Source organism: Mixophyes fleayi, chromosome 11 (genome assembly GCF_038048845.1).
Source record: "Mixophyes fleayi isolate aMixFle1 chromosome 11, aMixFle1.hap1, whole genome shotgun sequence".
Lineage (NCBI taxonomy): Eukaryota > Metazoa > Chordata > Amphibia > Anura > Limnodynastidae > Mixophyes > Mixophyes fleayi.
The window spans coordinates 73,101,437-73,124,208 of record NC_134412.1 but is presented as its reverse complement, the minus strand read 5'-3'; the positions used below and the strand labels follow the sequence as shown (position 1 = coordinate 73,124,208).

The window sequence follows — 22,772 nt, the reverse complement described above, 5'->3', positions numbered from 1 at the left end:
TATATGAAATCATCACAGTGTGACCCTAATCACCGGGATAAAATGGTTCAGGCTACAGTACACCTTCCCACAGTGTCCCTGTGCAAATTGGGACAGTGTCTGTGGCAGCATACACACAAAAAGTGGTGTGGTCCCATCACTTTGGAGCATGACAAGTTATGTTGGAGCTTTGGAGCATGCCATGTCACCAGGATGGGGGGTGCCTAAAGCTTCTAAAGCACAAGGCCGCTGCCAAGCCCTTTACCCTCCTCTCAACACAACCCTGCATGCCCCGCACACCAGTGGCAGGTACAGACAGCACATGCTCACCATTGACGCACTTCTTAACAAGCCTGGTATTTGGGACAAAAGTCCTTACTGTCTGGGTGGCAAAACATTCCCCTCCAATTCAGATTATCCTATCTAAATCGGGACAGTTGGGAGGTATCTTACAGCTGCTCGCATTAATAGCAAGTGTGACAGGATGGACCGCCTATGCCACCCTGTCTGTTGTTGCTGGGAACCGGCTGGGCTTACTTTGCCACTGTTCTCTTTCGTTATCCCAAATGCGCCCTCTAACCGCAGTAGGAGGGGCTTACAAATGCTGCCGCCACTGGACTCCTTACCGGCATCCAGTCCCGGGTTTCTTCTGGGTAACTGACCCTGCTAGTGTACCCCATTGCTGGTGTACCTGGGCTGGTACCCCTGACCTCGTCCTATAGATCAGGGTTGCTGTGGATGGATCCTCCTGGCCTATCACACTGGCCGGAGCTGCTGATAGTAAGCAGAGTAGTGGTACCGGAAAGCTGGGTCCAAATCTCAGAACAGCTGGGAATGGATTAGAGTTGGGTCTAATCTGTAGGTCACAGGGATAGACAAGTTTACAAGCAGGTCTTTGAAGCAAGTAATGTTTATGTGCTCACCCTGGTTGAAGGTACCAGTGAGCAGGTCAGATGAAACAAGAACAATTTTCAATACAAAACAATGCTTTTATATAGTTTTGGACACAGCCTCACAGGGGAAAGCCAGCTCCCTGAGATCTGACCTATTTTTAGAATCAGGATGCAATATGTTTTCCCAAACATGGGTTTACATGCAATGCAAAGCTAACAATATTTACACTTGATGTGATTTCCTGCATCTTGTTATAGACACAGGACATCTAACAGCAAGGCAAGTCTAATTAAACCTTCCTGTGCCTTCAGGTGCTGGACCCTCACACATCAAAAGGTCTAATTAACATGAGATTAACATGGGTCATTTCTTCAGACAGTTGTAGAATACACATTCCCAAAGAAAAGTTACAAACCCCCAACCAAATCATTTCCCCACACCAAAATACACAAAACACTTCCTCAACAATTGCTTTTTGCATCAGGTATATACCTCATAAATAATGCATTTCCTCTAGCAAAGTTAAAACAAAAACGAATTTCCTCCCCTGGTCTCAGAAATAAAGATATTTCCTTAACCAAAATACACATAATATAAAAAAAAAGTACATTTGCAATTATATAAATAAGCGCCCTGCACTATTTCCTTTAAATAAATTTATACCATAAGTTATTTATAAGTGATCCTGTCACAGTAAGCAACCTGTGCTGTCATTGGTTACTGCTGCTACAGCTCTCCCCACTATAGTCAGCTCAGTAGCCAATCAAAATGCACTGCAGAAGAAGCAACCAAAGTGCTTGTAATTAATGACAGCACAGGTTGCTTCTTATTAATACAACTGTATCTGGCAGGATGTCATTCTGGATAATATGGGATCAAAAAATTATCATTGTGAGTTAAATAATATGCTGGACAATTGGCAGCTACATAATACGATAAATAATCAAGCGTTGTATAGCACCCGACAACTTGGCCTAAATAAATGCTGGATAATTGGGGATGAAAAATATGCTTCAAAATTTGGAACTATATAATACACTGGAGAAGTGGGAGCTATACAATATGCTTGTTTTGTGCAGTGTCTCGTGTGACACATACTACTTTCTATGTTACACAGTAAAATTAAATATGTTAACATATCTGCAAAGTAGAAATGATTAGCAGCGCATTAACATCATTTTTTGAAAACAGCCATTGTTCAGATATTTTCACAATATAAAGCAAACGTCTAGTATTTCTAGTATGCAAGTACGAGTGGGGAGACAATTCAGTAAGCATTTTATTAATTTAAAAATAAAATAATTGGCCCAAAATATGACCAGATTTTTCAATTCAAGACCAAGAACACATTAGTGCTCTGCATGATGCACAGTTATTTTATTATTATCTATTATCTATAAGGCGCCACTAAAGGTCCACAGCTTCGTACATAGCGCATAGGTGAAACAGACCTCAGCATACAGGGCAGTACAAGCAACAGAAACAAAGTGCATTTAAATCAATTCAGCTGTGAACAGGTGTGCTGGACGGGTTGGGTATGTGTCCCCGGCTACCAGTACACCGACAAGGACTTACCCGACTTGAGAAGGCAGAAGCTGGCAATCACGAAGCAATGTTAAAAGTGAAGGTTTGAAATCACTACGTGTCAGAATCGGGAGGAATGCAGAAGCCGGCAGATAGAAAGTCATGTGACTTTCTGGGACTATGCTATTATTAGGGGTGTTAAAAGAGTAATGTAGGGAGGCGGCGGATGTACAATATTTTTGTCTATTCTGCGCTTCTATGCATTACTTCGATAACCGCCCTAATAATAGTATAGTCCCAGAAAGTCACATGACTTTCTGTGTGCCGGCTTCTACATTCCTCGCGATTGTACCTGGTAGTAATTTCAAAGCTTCGCTGGGCAAAGGGGTATAGGTGAATTACAGAACAAAGAGAAAATACAAAGGGGTGGAGGAGAGGTGGGGAGTGAGCTGAGGTAGGCTGAACCTGTGCCCAGAAGTGTGGACAGAACTAACAGGATCAGGGCAAGGATGGAGATGCAGAGGTAAGAGAGAAGAGAAGAGCCAAGGGCAGGGGCCAAAGGCTAGGATGCAAAAATAGATATGGTGCGCCAAAGGCAAGGTGAGTAGTGAGAGGAGGACAAGAGAACAGAGGGCCTTACTCAAGGGAGCTTACAATCTAAAGGGGAGGGTACTACATGAAAGGGAGGGTACACTGACAAGAATCACAAAGTCAGGGTGAGGAGACTAGAACTCAGAAGGGAGAGATGAACAAGAGCGGGTAGTCGTAGGAATGAGGGTGAGGTAGAGCACGGTTATTGAAGAAGGATTGTGAAGAGGAGTAGGGAAGGGGAGAGGTTAGACAGAGGAAGGGTAGGCTTTCCTGAATAGATGGGGTTTAAGGGAGTGTTTGAAGTTTTGTAGGCTAGGGGATAGCCTCATAGAACGAGGGAGATCGTTCCAGAGAAGGGGGGCAGCACAGATGAGAAGTGGTAACGAGGTGGGACGTGAGGCGGCAGTCGTTGGCTGACCATAAAGGGCCAGAAGGAGTATGAATGGAGATGTGGTTGGCGACATAATGAGCAGCGGACTTGCGTTTGGTGAGTGTCTAAATGGCCCTAGTGTGGTCAAATGTGCTATTGTCTAAAGTTTATTGATTTATTCTGTGTGGCAGGATATATGGTCTAAGAATCTGCCATTCTTCTTTAGTATATCTATATGTGTGGGTAAGTTGCAGCCCATTTGGTGTGATAGGACTGCTGTAGTCTTAGATGAGAGCGCTCTAGGAAGTGTTACATTTTATATGTTAATTTAACTGTTTTGCACTAATGTAATTTAACCGCTTACTCTACACTTTAATAACATGGGGCCTGATTCATTAAGGATCTTAAATGATGAGGTATCTTATTTCAGTCTCCTGGACAAAACTATGTTACAATGCAAGGGGTGCAAGCTAGATTTCTGTTTTGCACATAAGTTAAATACTGACTGTTTTTTCATGTAGCACACAAATATCAACTTTAATTTACAGTGTACAAATAAGCTATCAAGTATGTGTGTGCTACATGAAAAAACAGTCAGTAACTATTTAACCTATGTGCAAAACAGAAATCTAGTTTGCACCCCTTGCATTGTAACATAGTTTTGTCCAGGAGACTGAAATAAGATACCTCATCATTTAAGATCCTTAATGAATCAGACCCTTGGTAATGACATCTTCACTGAAAAAAACAAATCAAATTGATAAGTTATAATGTGTTTAATAATTGAGGGGTTAGTACCATTTTAAGCAAACACTATCTACACAAAAGCAATGATCTTTAAATGTTATTATATTATATGACTATGATTATCTTAAGGACAATATATAGTAGTTTGCTTTGGATCTATTTTTCTAATTCTTTTGTTTTCTTTCTAATAAGTTATACAACTGTGATGCTCTTTAGCTACTCTATAATGTAATGTAGAAATGTTAACACCAGCATCACGCTTCATGGTACGCATCTTATTTGCGTATGACACAGAGCTCCCTGCAGCTCCCCCATCACGTGTGCGCCCCCGCACGTACAGCGTCCATCCACCTGTGAGTGACAGCTCTCCAGTCCCCAACTTCCTGGCTGCCTCAGCACGGTCGCATGAGCGCCTTTCAGCCAATCGCGTTCAACCAGGGGAACTCCAAGGGGGCTTGTGACGGCCAATATAGGGCGGGCCCTTGTGGAAGGGGTTGCGCTGTATAAAAGCTGAGCGCTGCTGTAATTTCGTCTCATTTCTTGCAGCCGGGAAGCAGAGTATAACACCAACAGGTAAGAGCAGGCAGTGTGATCATAGACTGGAAATCTGTGTCTTTATAAGCTGATAATGATCAATACTGAGCTGCATTTCTGCTTTCTTGTACATCATTAATACTTATTTTATTTAAGCTATAGCTTCACTTCTAGTGGAAGGTAATAATAATCTCTCCTATTTGTGGTGTAATTAAATTCATTTAAAAGATAAAAAGAACATTGCATTTGTATTTATAATGGATTACTTACACTGCAATCTGGTTATTGCATTGCAATGTCTGATTGCTATGTGGTGATAAAAATCCGGCCACTGCAAGCAGATGCAATGTCTGCCTGCTGGCTCCACCTTGGTGTGGATGAGGTAAGTGGTAGTCTGTATAGAGGTGTCCTATGTGTATGTGAGGGCAATATGACACTAGTGGTTACTGTACAGTATGCTTATGACAGATGCTAGGACTCAGCTGCTGTCTACCAGAAATAGAAAGTGCATTCATAGGGTGGGATTTGATTGCTTAGTTCATCTTCTTAGAGTTAATCCCCCACCCCCATTTATGTCTCTAAAATATTCATTTTTGCAGTGAGATTTCAAGACCTGTTGCACAAATGAATGGCGGTTGGTCATGACTGTTCCTTGTTGCTGTGACAGGCGTTGATTGGTGCTGTGGCCTTTTTTTTTTTTTTGTCTTGTTCAGCTATTCTAGAGCACTGCTTATGTTTCCTTGGTAGTAAGTAATGAGGCACATTTCTTAGGCTGTATGCAGAGGAACTGAGTCATAATCTAAAAATGGATGCCATCTCTGTGAAACTTCCACTACATCATATCCTCCCCTTGGGTACTTGCAGAAGAAATGCTATAACGAGCAGATTCCGGGGATGCTTATTGGCATTAAATCATATATTAAAGCTGTTGCATGGTTTTTGTGGCACAGCAGATAAGTGGGTGTGGTACACTTGTAGGTTTGATAATATCTGCCAAATATTTTACAATCTGGCGCGCTGAGTCTGCACATGCTCAATTCTTAGGGGTGAGAAATATCTGCAGCGTGATGCTTGCAGGGACGATAGGCAATGTCTTTATTTGAAATGCACAATGTTATACAGTAGAATATATTTTCCTTGCATGACACCTTTGTTTCTTCTATACAGCTTTTATTGCTATGGTGGCTAAATGTAACTGAAGTACAGGGAGGCATTTGCTTGCTTGATGACCTGCAATATCCCACAGCATTGCACCATGTATTAACTAATCGTTCTAGCTGCCATATTCATTAGTGTGTAATATGGCTGAGCCCCTGCTATGCTGTTGTTGCCATTCAGTGATTTATTTTCACTGTACCATCTTATGTTTCTCATGTATATCTATCTGAGCAGGCCACATAGCCAGTAGAAACTGTTGCACTAAGATAATTATGCTTGGCTTAGAACAAACAAGCTGTGTTTCATATCTTGTTGCTAGGACACCATTTTCATGAAGTTGCAGAATTGCACCAAGGGACCCATTACCCCTGTACAAAATATTCATTCATTAATAGTGATCTCTCTGTGTGAGCAACTGCACGTCTACAAAACCAGGCATTTTCGGTAAATGAGCAATCCTAGCCCTGAGTCACTGGTCTTTCTGGAGCCAGGGCCATCCCCCTGCAAGAAAGGAAGTGCTTTTATGAGTAATAATCCACATTTCAAGAAACGAGGCCACAACTGTTTCTTCACTCTTGCGCCATTGCTGCTGTATTCTGGTACAAAAAAAAAATCAGCCCTGCAAACCTGACTAGCTTCATGGGTATATGAAAGGGTTAATTAAATGCAGCCCTGCTGCTAGGCCATTCTGGATTAGAATGGAGGCAGCTGCAGCTGTAGATCTCTAGGCACCCAATGCAGTCTCGCTTTGGAAGTGGGTCATTAGTGACCTGTTTACTGCAGAGAAAGCTGCAGTGAATGTTTTGCTTTAACGCTGCCCTTTTTCTTCGACCTTTGTACTGTCTGTGGGGAAAAAAAACAATACGTAACATTGTACAGGGCTCACCTCTACAGTGTGGATGGGCACTTTGCTGACAGAGGAGCATCGTGGGAAATGTAGTTTAGCAATTGCTTAAATGCTAATAACTGACAGTTACATGTTCAGTTAAGATGTATATTATATATAAACCAGAATGTTTAGAGTAGGCACACTCTTGTTTCATTAATGATGAATTAAAGGTGAATAATGAAATATGGAGGGGTAACAAATTGTTTGCTTTGACTAATTAAATTAATAGAATCCGGTCAGACAGAAGCATGATCTAGGCAGACATGGGAAAGGGCTCTCAGCTGTGTAGGATGCTCCGTGTTCCCTGGTGAACGTTGCTATGTAAAATATCCTTTAATTGCGTGAGCTGATGCTACGTGATCACTAATATACTAGTGAATGGAGGAAACTCCTCTTCAGCAGGGGAGGGGGAGCGAAATCTGTCTCGGCGTGTAACAAAGGAGTTAACCTGTAGTGCTGCATTATGTTCCAAAGGAGGCGGGGAAACAGGAACCAGGAAGGAAAGGTTCTATCAAGGTCATTACAGCTGTGTATAGACAACATATGATGAACCCTATAGCCAGATATCTGACAACATGGCTCAGTTTTTACAGCTTGCTGGGTTTGTAATAGTGTGTTGGACACAGCCTGTACTGATGATATAGATGACCTTGGGGGAAATGTCAGGCCTTAAGTCCATCCTTGTAAAATTAAATCTTAACCCTCTCTGCCGGTGTAAGATGCTATATCTGCATTCTGTTGCAGACAGCTTCTGTTGGCATCTGCTAAACACATAATAGGTGACCAGTTTAAAACCCCCGTTACAATGCTTCACCATCATCCCAGAGCTTTCTCCCAATCATAAAACTATACATTCAAATATACACTGAGACTTCCAATTATTGGCACACGAATAACCAAAACCTCACATAATGGTTAGTGATGGAACTGGCGACTGCAGTGCTCACATAGTTCCTGTTATAATTGTAGAAACAATGGCTTATTCTATTATAATGGGATTCTGTTGGGCTCCAAGAGCCGGTTGACAAGTAAAAACAGCCGAGGCGAGCACCTGGGAAATAGGTGATGGGGAGCACACTGTGGAGGCTGTAGTGATGACTTATTTCTTCTGTTTTTTTGGTGGTTGGGGGGGGGGGGAGGGTGAGGAGAGTTGTTGTCACAAATATATAACTTGCTTATATACTTATATGTATATTTTCTCTGCAATCAGGGCACCATGGCAGTACTAAAGGTCTGTTCAAGAGAAATCTTTGATTCCCGTGGGAACCCTACTGTAGAGGTTGACCTCTATACAGAAAAAGGTTGGTTACTTAACTATTTGTTCCTGTCGTCCCACAAGTGTTCCCCAATACAAGGCTTGCTTACTCTAGAAAGATGCTATATGGATGCTGCATGCAGTAATCCAGTTATTTACTTATGACTTCAGTCTAAAACAGGATTAATGGAGTGTTAAACAACATAGGGAAATGCATGGAAACTGTTCCTGTGCCAGTATATAACTGTCTCCACACTACCTGGAGCACAAGTGTATTAGGGACTGAAGCCTTCTAAAATATCCACCGGTCATGTGAGATACATGCGCTCTTACTAATGTACAGAATGATTGGAGTGAAAATAAATCTTGTACCTGTTATACAAAGGAAGAGGTTTCAGCAATCTATATCTATTATCTATATCTATCCTTCTACTTGTCCCCCTTCCTTTAAATCTGGGAGTTATGCATGTCATTTGGCTTTTTATGATGCTGCTTTATGGCCTGCAAAGCTACCTGTCCCATCATGCCTTGCTGTTTCTCTGCTTAAGCAGATACTTTATGCACCAGTCAAGCTAATTGACACTGCCTATATTAAACAATATATTTGGCTTGTCTCTGATATGTTTGTTGCATTATATAAGACTTCCAGATTCAAGTAACATAAGTAAGGTGGACAGAGTTGTCCAGCTCTTCCACTGCACAAAATGAGGAGCAGAGGTATCTGAACACGTCTCATCCCCGAACATTCTTAACTTCAATTATCTGACTGCTTCAATTGACGATTGGCACGAAAGCTCAGGGATCCTGCCAGGACAGCTGAGGGTAGTGTGAAAAAGAAATTAAGGATCTCCTAGAAAGAGTTCCACATGCAATGTACTGTCAAATAAGAAGCCAATACTGCATCTTTCATGTGGTCTAATCCAGCTACTGTAAGTTGTTCAAACCTTAATTGCAACTAGGGGGAATTCTACAATTGATATGTAATATATTTGTTCTATCCAGTTAGTTGCTGTATCTTTTCAAGACTGAATTGTATGTAGCGTTATTAAATGCCTACTGCTAGACTTGAGGAGAAGGCTGCGCTTTTATGACCTGACTTTTGCCACTATATTAGTTGGCCGCTAGAAAGTGTAACCCAATGTACTGTATTTCTGACTCTGGTCTTGCTTGGAGTGGATGTTTCTTCCAATATGGGTGGGGTACAAAATAAACTTGTTTCTGGAATGCTGATTGTTGAACTGTGGCTCTTTCTAATACCAGCCTCGGATCATGAATGTTTTAAAGAACTCTTCTACACTCAATCTGCAGCTCAAATCTGTCTCAAAAGGCCTAATTTGTTCTCAGTTGGTGCCTCCAATAATTACACTGGCTTTATTGCTGTAAGATATTTAACCCACCTAATAAAAATAGATGTGTATTTAGCAAAACTGGCTAATCAAGATATTGCCAAAAGTGTAGATCGATACCATTTAAGTCTAGTCCCAAAAGCAGACTAATGAGGCTATAGCTAGTCCTATATCTGATTATGTCCAGGTCACTCTCTTCTAAGGTCGAATTATTTCATGCATACTGTGACTGTCCAGTGAGGCTTGATTTATTCATATGCACAAACAAAGCTTTACATTACCTCTTGTGGAATAGATCTGGAAACTCTGGACTCGGCAAGATCTGCACGGTGGCTTAAACTCTTGGCCATGCTTTAGCTCTACAGACATGTGGTAGACCTGGCATACAAATTAACATTATCTAAACTATCTGCTTTCAGGTCTCTTCCGTGCTGCTGTGCCCAGCGGAGCCTCCACTGGTATCTATGAAGCACTTGAGCTTCGTGACAATGACAAAACTCGCTACATGGGGAAGGGTAAGTCGACCGTATGACATTAGATTACATGCTCTTCTAGGATGACTTTTTAAAAAGAAAAAAAATATATAGAACAGTGTTTCTCAACTCCAGTCCTCAGGACCCACTAACCGTGCAGGATTGCCAGGTGACCAGTGAAATAATTATACCACCTGCTACACTGTCAGTAATGAATGCACCTGTGCTCCAGCTAGGAGATTTGGAAAACATGTACTGCTAGGGGGGGGTCCTGAGGACTGGAGTTGAGAAACGCTGATATAGAAGAACTGGGACGTAACTTTGATTTGTGCTCCAATTCTTTGTAGTTGACTTGTTATATGTGGATTTGGACTGGTCTCACAAATGATGTTGGTGGGGTGGGTGGATATTTACTTTATATAACCTGAACCACCAGTAAATGTAAAACCATTTCCTATCTAGTATCTTCTGGTCCTTCTACAGATGTAGTCCTTGCACTTAAATCTACCATAGATACTCAGTCCAAATCTTGCAGCTTCTCAGGGTACCTCCATGTTTCCTCATCTGTCTTTATCCCTTACTCTCAGGTGTCAAAAGAGCTGTGAAATATGTAAACGAGTTTCTGGGACCTGCTTTATGCACCCAGGTAATGGGAGCCTGTGCCTTGCACTCCTCCCAGTGCATGGGGTTTGACTAACTCATCCAACGTGGCATTTCTAGACAGCCCACATCTCCTCCTGCTGCTTACCACTCTAGACATGCATGAGGCGTACACAGAACACAAATGGCTTTAACAGGAGATGTTTGTCTAGAAATGCCTCTGGAGCATGCAAGTGTGTGATCAGTGATTGAATGTGCTTGTCCTTTCCAGGTGTCTCTAAGGCCGTTGAGCACATCAATAAAACCATTGCACCAGCACTGGTTGGAAAGGTATGAGCTCTCGTTTTACTAATTGGCTGCTAACCTGCTATGCTCTTAAGGTTTTGTTTTCTTATTGATGAAAGTAGACAATATTTTAGTACTTGATCCTTAAAAGCTAAAATGCTAATAGGAACATTTCCAAGTTTTCAGGATCTTGGTAAGGTTGTGGCGTCGGCTTGGTCCTTCTGCACGTACAAAAAACAGTCATTGGAACCTTATGCACATACAATGTGCCTAAGCATAAAGCCAGTTGTCAGACTTAAACACAAACCCCTAAAGTTTATAATGCAAATCTGATTATTTAAACAAGTCTCTGACTTTCCTTTTGATTATCCCAAGTAGCCCAATGACTCGCCAGAGATGGTCTGAGGCTTTCTTTAAATTTAACGCTCAAAGTATTAGCTTCAATGCAACTGTTCTGGAATCGTTGTAGTACAACATGCAAAGAAATAGAAGTGGCTAAAGTCCTAAACCCTAATTCGCTCTTGTCCACCATCACATTGTGCAGGAAAAAATATCTCATGATCCCTAATAAAGACAAGTGCTGCTCATCTTTGTTTTAATGGAGGACTTGAATAGTGTAAATGGGTCTTCTAATCTTCTGCTGTGTAGCTTTGCTGCCTTATTGGGGCTTTGTAATACCGTAGTTATATAACCAAGTACAGAACTGTACATGTGGGAGCAGGCTTGGCTCTGTGAATATACAGCAACAGGTGTCAGTGGAGACGCTTGTTAGATGATCTGGCGGCAGACTTAATGAGCCAACAGCTTCTTGGCTTGCAGCTGACATCATTGTCTTAGGCACTCAAGCATTTTATCCTGTTCACTTGTGTTCAGTTCCATTGTTTAAATATGAATGTTGGGGTCAGACTACAAGTTACTCACTTGTAATGTATTAGAAGTCGCATGATTGTTAAACTTGATATGCAAGACGGTTTAATGGCTTTTGATAGGCCTTCTCTGTAGCTGTGAGAAAGTGAAGACTTTTACCATGTGCATGTGTTGTAACACCTAATTATACTGCAGTATATTCCCTGTAGACCACAGAAACACAGCTGCATACCTAGGACTTGTATAAATGTATAGCTGCCTTGTAGCTTTTATGGGCGCTTATTAATGGTCCATGGATCTTTCAAATGGTGAAAAACAAGCTTACATTACTATAGCTTACACAGTGGTCTGCAGTCACTCCACATATTGCAGTGATTATTAACGTATACCTGTGCCCTGATGATTACCAGTGTCTGTCACCAATGGTCCTCCCTCTCGACACTGCCTTACTGCATGGCAAAATACCTTGTCCATGTTCTTTCCCTATATCACGGGCTAAACAGTTTAAGCATTAATCAAAACTGAATAGCTCATGGTAACATGCATTAGTCTTGTGTTAATGACCCATCTAGTGTTTTAGTTCCTGGTATAGTGAGGTATTCATAGTCTGCTCCAGTGTAGCATACTGTAAATGCAGCTAAGGTGGCTTACACTATTCACACCATTACTGCCAACACATCTGCGCTAACTTAATAAAGGTAAGTAGTGTTTTGAAACCATGTTCCAGCTGAGCACATTGGTGTTCATATAATCACATTGGTGTGCTTAACTGCATCTGTGGACACAACACAAGTGATTTAAACCATGTTTTCTATTGCCTTTGCCATATGGTAAACTTGTGTTTTTCTTGTAGAAATTAAATGTTGTGGAACAGGAAAAGATTGACAAACTCATGTTGGAAATGGATGGAACTGAGAACAAGTGTGAGTATTCTCTACATGCTGTCTAGCCTCTAGTGGTGGTGGTGCTGCTTCATACAATATTTAAGTTTGCTTTACAGTTGTCAGTGTGGTGGTTACATTGGAGTTCTGTTACAATTCAGAATATTATGGCACATGTTGCTTTTTAAATTGATGGTCCAATCTACATTTACAAAAGCAATGTAGGTCAATGTCTGACCCTTGTAGGTCTGCTTGTTTTGTATGTTTTCCTTGTGGCTTATAAAATGCAGTTGTCTTTAAATCCCACCACAGGCCAATTTGAAAGAGTTTAGCTCAAAGAATGCTAGCTTGTTTCAGTGTTCCACACTTAACTTTGTGTAAAGACAACCTGTTTAAATTGTATTATTTCTACTCTCAGCAAAGTTTGGAGCCAATGCCATCCTGGGTGTGTCTCTGGCAGTATGCAAGGCTGGCGCTGCTGAAAAAGGCGTCCCCTTGTACCGTCACATCGCTGACTTGGCTGGGAACCCTGAGGTCATCCTTCCTGTCCCGGTACGTTGTATGAAACGCTGATACAACTTGGCCCCAGTATAGTGTAGTTGTCCATGCATGACTGACATTGGGCAGTCTCTGCTTAAATGCACAGATCACTAAGCACCAAGGTGGAGCTTGCTTAGAAAAAGCAGGCTCTCCTAAACTCTGAGTATAGGAGAGTTAAACAGGGCAGTACTTGGCTTTGTGATCATGCATTTTGTTTAATCTGGGTTGCATTCTTCACAGGCATTTAACGTGATCAATGGTGGCTCTCATGCTGGTAACAAACTGGCCATGCAGGAGTTCATGATCCTTCCAGTGGGTGCCACCTCCTTCAAGGAAGCCATGCGTATTGGAGCAGAGGTTTACCACAACCTGAAGAACGTGATCAAGGCTAAATATGGGCAGGATGCCACAAATGTTGGAGATGAAGGTGGATTTGCACCCAACATTCTTGAGAATAAGGAAGGTGAGTGTTACCTAATGACATATTGACCATGGAACAAATCTTATATGGAAGCTGCTTAATGTAACACTGATCTGAGGAGGCGTCATGAACTACTTTAACTAAAGAACCTTGTATAAAAAAAAAAAAATTGTTGGTCTTCATGTAGGAGATTTTTTTCTATTAGTGCCTTGCGGACAGATTCAATTCAGCACTAGGTGCCACTGAAACTTGCTTTGATGTGCAGATTGCCAGCTATTTTGGTAAGAAAGCTCTACTCATGTTTTCTACCTACATCTATGGGGTGTGCGTAAAAGATCAGAAATTTCTGACGTGACCTTTCCAGAGACTCATTGGGGCATATTCAATTGTCGGCGGAAGCGCTGACAATCTCGCGTTCCATGGACTATTACAGTAATAGTGCGCGGAAAAACCGTTATTACAATTTTCTCACTGGATTTCAGCTCAGGGAGCTGCGAGCTGAAATCCAGCTAACTACTTACGGTAGTAGTGTTAACACCGTGGAAACCCGCAACAATTGAATATGCCCCATGGCGTCAGTAAACAATCTACCCTTAAAGTGTGTGGCCATGGGGTAAATTGTCACAAGTAAACTGTTATTAAAAAAAAGTCTTGTATGTATAACTCTGAAAATGAGTAGTGGCCATGTGCCTATTCCTCAAAGATTATCTAAAATATTGTTGCAAAGCTTGTTTTATAGTAGATTATTTATCTGGGGAGTATTTAACATTCTTTGTAAAGTAGTACTTGCCTGTTACTGTATACCAGCATGAAGATATGTGGTAGGAAGATTGAGTGTATAAATAGCCCTGTTACTCCACTATGCAAGGCGGTGGAAGTCATGGAATGTTAATTGAATGAGCAGCTTCTGATCCAGTGTTGCAGAAATAGACAGCCACACTCGGAGCACATTGACCAGCTCAATGGATGTAGTTTGAGTTCATACATTGAAACTAGAACTGTTCCTCTTGGAGGCACAGTGTAACTACAGACTGGATTACTGAAGTGTCATAAGTTTAGTGTAAAGATAAAGTTTATAGTTTATACCAGAAGCAATTTTCAGTCAATTCCACATTCCTGCTTAAAGTAAAAAAAAAAAAAACTTTGGGAGAGCACACTTTCTGCTTGCTTGGTGCCCTGTAACAATTCTATGTACGCAGACACCACCATAAATGATGCAGGACTAGAAGCCCACTACAAGGGATTTAGAGAGTGATGCCCTTGGTTTTAATTTACCCATGAGGAAAGTATAGATTGCTGTAGGTTCTTCTATATTTAATACTATACTGCTGTTTGACCTAGCATCTGTTCTACCATATAAAACCTAATGATCGCTCTCTCCTAACCAGCTCTGGAACTTCTGAAGACTGCCATTAGCAAGGCTGGATATTCTGACAAGATTGTGATTGGGATGGATGTTGCTGCATCTGAATTCTACCGTGATGGAAAGTATGACCTGGACTTCAAGTCACCAGATGACCCTAGCAGATACATCTCCCCTGACCAGCTGGCCGACTTGTACAGGGGCTTTGTTAAAGACTATCCAGGTAGCTGATTGGTAACAAACTTTCTTGATACTGTAACAAAACATTCAGGACTGCATTAGGTATAACTTTTTGCATATCCTTTTAGTTGTGTCCATTGAAGATCCATTTGACCAAGATGACTGGTGTGCATGGTCAAAGTTTACAGAAAGCACCGGGATCCAGGTAGTTGGTGATGACCTGACTGTGACCAACCCCAAGAGAATTGAGAAGGCTGTGGCGGATAAGGCCTGCAACTGTCTGCTCCTCAAAGTTAACCAGATCGGCAGTGTCACTGAATCACTTCAGGCGTAAGTACAAATAGACTTGATCTGTTAGGATCTTGAAACCTGGTCATATAACTGAGACCTAACTGTGTATAAGATTGTATATTTATATACATTCTCTGTTGCTTGGATGACTCCAATATAAAATATCTCTAATTGTGTGGCAAAGCCGTAACCATACACACTAGAATAGTGTTGGGTAACCTGTGGCACTCCAGGTGTTGTGAAACTACAAGTCCCAGCATGCTTTGCCAATATATAGCAGCTTATTGCTGGAAGGGTATGCTGGGACTTGTAGCTTCACAACACCTGGAGTGTCACAGGTTAGCAAATGCTTAACTAGAAGCATCTTAGACAGATATTTAAAGTGAAGCACCTTAATCTGTTTCAAGTGAGATCACTCCAGCATAGTACAGACTGCATAAGTGTTCACTGTTTCAGTGTACTTTGAATAGAACTAGTATTTGTGTCCTCAAATTTCTTTTTTTTTTTTTTTATTCCCTGTGCAGATGCAAACTGGCTCAGACCAATGGCTGGGGAGTGATGGTCAGCCATCGATCTGGAGAAACTGAGGACACCTTCATTGCTGATCTGGTGGTTGGCCTCTGTACTGGACAGGTAAAGCATATCTTGGGTTATTCTGTGATTATTGGAGAGGGTCTGTGATGAAGTAAGAACTAGTAGTTTGTCATAACTTTTTGCTTTGTTTTTAGATAAAGACTGGTGCCCCATGTAGATCTGAGCGTCTTGCAAAGTACAACCAACTGCTCAGGTGAGTCTAAATACTTACCTGTCACTTTATAAATGCGTAACCACTTCAGACACCTGCACGATGTGATGTCCAGTGGAGACCATAGAAGTTTGATCTCAAGAATTGGTGTCAATTTGAGATCGATTACATATTTCTTTTAAAAAAAAAAAAAGTAAGTTTTGTTAGGCTATAGACTTTCCAAATCTGGAACATAAAACATGAGATTCTCACAGGATACTTGTCCAAAATATTAAATAGTCACAATTCATACAAATATCCCTTGTAGTTGATGAAACATGATCACCATATATCTACACTGGTAAAACTGTAGGGGGTATTCCTGTTTCTTACAGTAAGTGGTCACAGGATGTTCAACTCTCTGTATATCCTGCACCAATAGCAAGAGCCACAGAGCAGAGCTACTCAAGCCTAGTCAAGAGCTACCAACAGGTCATGTTTCAGGATTTCTGCCTGCACTGACTTGGAAAAATTAACTCACCTGTGCATTATTATTCAAACTGAATTCTAGCCAGGTCTTGAGGATGGTGTTTGAACTCTAGTTTGAATTTGAGGGAGGGGGCGTTTTCCCCCAAACCTGTATGATTGGTGTGAAATCACTGAGCATTCTTTTATCTATTATACAGAATTGAGGAGGAACTGGGATCCAAGGCTCGTTTTGCTGGCAAAAACTTCAGGAAGCCCGTCTTCAACTAAGGAGATACACACAGCACTTAACCATTATATGTAGTCACTGTACACCTAGAGGAGTCTGCAGGAAGCGGCTTAAACCCTTCACTGCTGTAGAGGCCTGTTCTACTGCAAGCCCCTGCAGCAATTACTGTATGGTGTTCCCGGCCTCATTGCAATCCTGCAGTTTCTGACCTTCCAATCCCAGAAGCTTTGCTTATTAGGATGATTCCTTCTTTGTCACTCTCGGTGCCTGCATGTTGTCTGTGTCTTCTACTGTGGCTGTGGTCCTGATCACTTCAACCTTGTTTACTAGTTTGTTGTCACATTCTATCAGGAAGCTAGAAAACTGTTTATGTGCAGAGTCCAGATAATGTAGTTCTATGAAGTAATAAAAAAAAAAAGTGAAAACCTGAAATCTCCATTTATCTGTTTATACATGAAACTGTTCCAAAAGCAGCAGACATCACACACACTCTCTGCTGGAAGGGGGAGCTAATGTAATCCTGTACATGATACATGCTGTATAGATTATGGACCAGTATTTGGAATGAAATATCTCCATACACTGCTAGCAGAAACTAAATCTTTACACCTAACCCAAAATGGGCAATGCATTGATTTGCACTAGATAAAAACCTGCAATAAGTTTCTGTGACTTGTATCAATGAGGGCGGAGTAGTTGCAGTAACTTAAATGACAGATTAAACTAGTGTTAACCCTTAGTGTAAACAATTTCCCAAGGGACTATACAAAATGGTGTGAAATGAGGGGAAAGCTTTAGATCAAATTTTAAAGGGAAATGCACAAAGCAACTTGCATGGGAGAAATCTGCACCACATCTCGTCTTCATTGTGTGGAACATAGCCAGAGAAAGATCTAATATATAATTGCTTAGTGGCGTCTGTGTGTGGGAAAAAAAAACAAGTTGCAGCGCCACCTGCTGGGCAGAGTTATACACTGACCTACTAAATTCTTAGGGTGTGTGGGGAAAAAAAAATTCAAAAAGGGCTGAAATTTGGTAGGGCTCAAACTCATTTTCGTGAGGTAATTTTACCTCATGAACACACGTGTAGAGGCGTGCGTTAGTGTGTGTGGAAAAAACTCTTTTCTCAGAAAGGGCTCATCCAATTGACCTGAAATTTGGTATACTGACGTTGTTTGACAAAAAAATTATAATAGTCAAGTCAGTTAACTTACATCATCCCCCCTTCCCCCTGTGGGAGGGGTAGTAAAGGCTAAATTTACGAGTTGAGGGGTCAAACTCATTTTCGTGAGGTAATTTTACCTCATGAACACACATTAAAAAGGCTGCTTGCGTCGGGAAGTAACGCTCTTCCCCTGAGGAGGCCTGGGCTAGGTCCAAATGCATGACAAGAACCTTTTTAAGACCTTAAGTAGCTTGATTTGACTAGAATGCATGAGTATCATGCACGGGTTAACTTGTATTATATATATATATATATATAATTATATTGTATGAATACTGGCCACACACTTAGAGTAATGGAGGTTATCAAACTAAATTAGGTGCTAAATCAAGCAATGAGTTTGATGGTATCCATCACTTTCTAAATTGGACACAAATGGTGGTTAATGGGCAATGCTCCTGCAGCCTGTGCTTGCATGAGTGGTGTGTAAGCCTGAAGCAGCAGAAAATTAGGAGTATAATAGGCACTGTACTGTGCTCCATGACTGCTAATGTGCATGCAAGAACATATGCAAACACCAGGGTCAATGATCCAACTGCAATGCGTGACTTGGGTGGTGACTCCCTGGCATTGGGGCACCCACAATTTAGCTGTAGGCAGGAAAGCTGTTAGCACTGGTGTTTTTGTGTGGACATATAGGCTGTAATTGTATACCCAGCTTAGGCTAAAATTGTTCCTGGGCCCATGTGTCAGTGAAAACTATATTGCAGGAGTCAGAATGTCCATCTGTCAAGTTTAAATGTACTAGGTACATGTATACACATCCAATCAGCAGTTAAATGAAAAGTAGCTAGAATATAAATGGGGTGATGTGTTTTAGCTATAGCCCCACACAAGGCTGCCACTGTTTTAACTTGCAGAGTACATGGCTTGGTGTCAAACACTCAGCATTTGAAGACTGATTTTATCCAGGACTGGCTATTAAAACTACCAGATGTTTTTTTTTTTTTTTTTTCACAGGGCACTAGAAAATGTTTAAAGAATTACACTGACTCCCAACAGCTATAACTGGTGCAATATCTGGTTTCTGCTGCTCCCAATCTACCCATACACCAACAGTTTGGTTTTTTTTTAGTTTTTTTTAATTGTAGAAGACTTGGTTACTAGTGTAAACTGTTAAAGGCCTGAATAAGGAACACTTGCCAACAGTGCAGATTTATGGTGACTGAAAAGGGTGTAATGTACCTGGGAATGGCACAAATAGAGCCCACTTCCAACAGTCCTGAAGGGGCTTTGACATATTGAACTGGGTGGTACGGCTTAGTGTCCTGACTTTGCAATTGGTAATGCTTGCTTGGCAGGTATGAAAATGTATCTCGTATGAACAGTTATTTGCAATGAGACTAATGCACTAAACTAAAGCATAGTTATATGTTAAAACACTTATTTCATACTCTTTAATTAAAAAAAAATAGCATTTTGGAACAAATCTTTATTTTAAGGGGGAAAACAGGCAAAAGTTCCTAATCTCACGTGCATTTGTATGATTAAATTTGTACTGCATCAGGGCCCAAATATATTTTGCACAGTTGCAGTTATGGAGCCTTGAGGGCAGTTATTATATGGGCAGGCCTCCTAGCGCTAACAAATGCCCTGGATTACATTATATAACTGCTAGTCTCCTGTGTACAGATGGTTTCTTTTTGTCACATGTGCCCCCCCCCCCCCCCAAAGCCACCCATAAACCTAGGTAAAACTGTCATCACCTGAGTGGAGCCAGATCATCCATTGGGTAACACAGGCTCTTTGTTGACAATGAGGGGCTCTGATTAACCTGTTATGTGGTGGGGAGGATTGACAAACAAAGGGGGTAATAGTGGGTCCAAGTCTTGCCTAGAAATTCACGGTGTTACCATTCACTGCCTGGAGTTAGAATTAGTCAGTGAAAAGATCACTAGGAATGGAAAACCAGAGAGAAAACATTTGTCATTGTGGTAAACACTTACATTTTGCATTGGAATATTCCATGTGTACATATGATGAGCAGGGCTTAAGTTGCAATGACTGAGGGGGCAGTGAAGAGATTTTACAAGGTAAGATTTATTTCTGAGCTACAGATCAGGATGTGTGAAGGAGTTACAGTAAAAAAAAAAAAATGTTTTACAGGATTTTAATTGTAATCAATGTATTACTGGGTTTACCCCCTTTTCTTAATAGGCTATACAAAGACTTTATAAGCATTTAGCAATATATTTGCTGTGTAGGCCAAAGCTACTTCATACTGTGTAGTAAGGAAGTGGTTTCTTATAATTGAGGAACATGGAAGCTGCCTTTATGTGCTTATCCTTTCACTGTGCCACAGTTATTTGTTAGTTATAATAAACCAACAATTTACCGGTGGTAGTCAGCATGTCGATGTGATGCTGACTACCCCATGTGAGGATTCCGAAGGGCTCCTTCCCGACCATCAGTGATGACGACGCCTCTTCAAAGCGACTTCACCCAATCACGATTAAGCAAGAGGCTGGCTCCACTTGACGTCATTCGCCATGGCGATGGTATTAATGTTAAGGGGGAGGGGGGGGGGGGGGTAGTAATGTAAATATGCAACCATTTACCGGGTGTTCAGAAAGTCACTGCACTTTTTATAAAGCAGTGGAGAAGTCACCCATGGCAACCAATCAGCATTGAGGTAACATTTCTAATATGCATATTATAAAATTATACGGAGCAGCTGATTGGTTGCCATGGGCAACTTCTTCACTGCATCACTTTTTTTTTTTTTTTTATAAAAAGACCCCATATTTTGTTTCAGATTTTGATCCCAATATGGTTTTAACTGAAGAACATGTATGGCTAATCGAACACGTATTCCGAAAAGGGGATAGATACACAGATGTGGTGCGATAGCGATACATCGCAATGCAGTTCGTAACATTATCCATAAGTTTCACAAAATAGGATCTGTGGTTGATGCCAAACGCTGTGGAAGGCCAACAATGCTAGCGGAGGAAAAACTGTTGAATATTTCTGACGGTATGCTGCAGAGTCCATCAAAATCATTACGAAAGTTAGCTCAGCAGCATGATATTGGTCTTGGAACTGCCCACAAAATAGCGAGCAACTGATAGAGGTGTTTAGAAACAAAATAAAAAGGATCTAAGCCTGTCTTGATGTTAATGGTGGTCATTTTCAACATTGTTTATTGATTATCATTCGTGTTTACATCATGTATTATATATTGTATATAGAAATGTGTGTTAATAAATATACAGAAGTGCACATTGACTTTCCAAACACCTTGTACAATGTAGGAGACTTTGTAAACTACTTTGTTGTGAGTCAGTCATGCCTGTGTAGTGGGAGGAGCCACTAACCTGGTGTGGTACTATGGAAGAATAAGATAAGCCCACTCATTAGAACGGGGCTGGTTTTCCCCGGGCGGACGGACACATTTTTACTGTGTACTTATGTACAGACAAAAAAAACCCATTCAAATGGCAGTCATCATCATCATCAACTGGATGATGACTCGTCTCTACCGCATGATACTGTGAAAGTCAAATAATTGGATGAAGTCGTTTCAAATTCATAAACGTCAACTTAATTGGCTTTATCTAAAATCTGCGAATAGCACGCTACGCCGTGGAAGGGCGTATTACGTAATAACACTAGCAAACACTTCTACATACATTTACACTCACACATTCATTTGTAAATCGCTCACCTTAATAAAGTTCCAGCACGTTGTCTTTTATAATCAAATGTAATAGATTTAATACTTTCATATAATAATGTTAAAACCACTTTATTGACATCTAAGGTTCAGGATAAAGGAAATGTATCGTGTTTGGTGTTATACTAATCCACTTTCTACCATCAGACATCCGCTACAATCGGCTAAGCGAACGCACCTTACGTATACTAGTTATCAGGAGTGATATAAATGTTGTATCCTTTATATATCACTTAAGCTTATTTTTTACCTTGTGATTTCCCCCCATAGAAAATCTATCCCTGTAAAAACTCTGTGCATGGCGAGCTTTTAAGGAATGAGTTGACTTTGCAGAATTTCACTCTTTTCTGCAACCCTGTCGATTATGCCATCCACATCAAGACTCATGAGAATGTCTTTTTCTGTAGTCATCAGTATGAAAGGATCCAAATGATCCTGGGATACAGTATTGCTTAGTCGATTCTTGATAAACCTCAAGGTGGAGAAGCTTCTCTCACAAGCAACTTGTGTGAATGATAGAGTCAGTATGAATTTGTAGGCCAGGCCGATCACATTATAGTCATCCGTTAATAAATTGTATCGCCGTAGAATTTGATAGCAACAATTGGCACAGTTCTTACATGTCGCACATGGCTTATTCACCAGCTCCATTTCTATATCACCACCTTCTCTACTCTGGTCTTCTGCAGACATTTCTCTTGCCACTCTAACAGTATATTATTCTAGCGCTGATGTCTTTAATTTTTCCCAGGGCAAAGCTAGATTAGTTAATTCACAGCGCAAATTTTCAGCTGTGGCATATTCATCAAATTTGATGAAGACTTTACTTAAATCTTTCATTGCTGGGATCTGAAGTCCTTGTTCTCTTATGATGGAAAAGTTCCTAGGGTCCAGGCAAGCATTTTCGGCGTACAGTGATCCACTGGCGAGAAAACTACGATTTATGCTCTCAGTGTCAATGATCACATTGTGTACTTGTATGTTATATGCTGTAATAACATCACATATTACTTTGGGCAGCACAGTGGCCTAGTGGTTAGCACTTCTTCCTCACAGTGCTGGGGTCATGAGTTCAATTCCTGACCATGGCCTTATCTGTGTGGAGTTTGTATGTTCTCCCTGTGTTTGTGTGGGTTTCCTCTGGGTGCTCCGGTTTCCTCCCAAACTCCAAAAACATACTAGTAGGTTAATTGCATGCAATAAAAAATTGAACCTAGTTTCTGTCTCTCTCGCTGTGTGTGTGT

The 22,772-nt window shown here is 41.0% G+C and overlaps 1 protein-coding gene across 2 annotated transcripts; it reads left to right on the top strand.

The window, feature by feature from the left end:
• The first annotated feature begins 4,523 nt into the window (after positions 1-4,523).
• Positions 4,524-17,059, top strand: ENO1 (enolase 1). Of its 2 annotated transcripts, none has more exons than XM_075191670.1 (12): positions 4,524-4,678; positions 7,897-7,987; positions 9,707-9,802; positions 10,632-10,690; positions 12,366-12,435; positions 12,812-12,945; positions 13,174-13,396; positions 14,743-14,940; positions 15,026-15,227; positions 15,713-15,821; positions 15,917-15,975; positions 16,599-17,059. In XM_075191670.1, exons 2-12 carry the CDS (start codon positions 7,903-7,905, stop codon positions 16,666-16,668), a joined length of 1,305 nt encoding a protein of 434 aa, XP_075047771.1. In that variant the 5' UTR covers positions 4,524-4,678; positions 7,897-7,902; the 3' UTR covers positions 16,669-17,059. The 2 variants fall into 2 exon arrangements, with proteins under 2 accessions (XP_075047771.1, XP_075047772.1); XM_075191671.1 differs by lacking the exon at positions 10,632-10,690 and adding an exon at positions 10,348-10,406.
• The last annotated feature ends 5,713 nt before the right edge of the window (positions 17,060-22,772 follow it).

What these genes read in the sequence shown, in the direction of transcription:
- ENO1 (XM_075191670.1), top strand. Translation starts at nt 7,903, where the DNA reads ATGGCAGTACTAAAGGTCTGTTCAAGAGAAATCTTTGATTCCCGTGGG. An exon ending in CTTTGTTAAAGACTATCCAG is followed by an intron (nt 14,941 to 15,025) that starts GTAGCTGATTGG and finishes ATATCCTTTTAG; the next exon opens with TTGTGTCCATTGAAGATCCA. An exon ending in TTGGCCTCTGTACTGGACAG is followed by an intron (nt 15,822 to 15,916) that starts GTAAAGCATATC and finishes CTTTGTTTTTAG; the next exon opens with ATAAAGACTGGTGCCCCATG.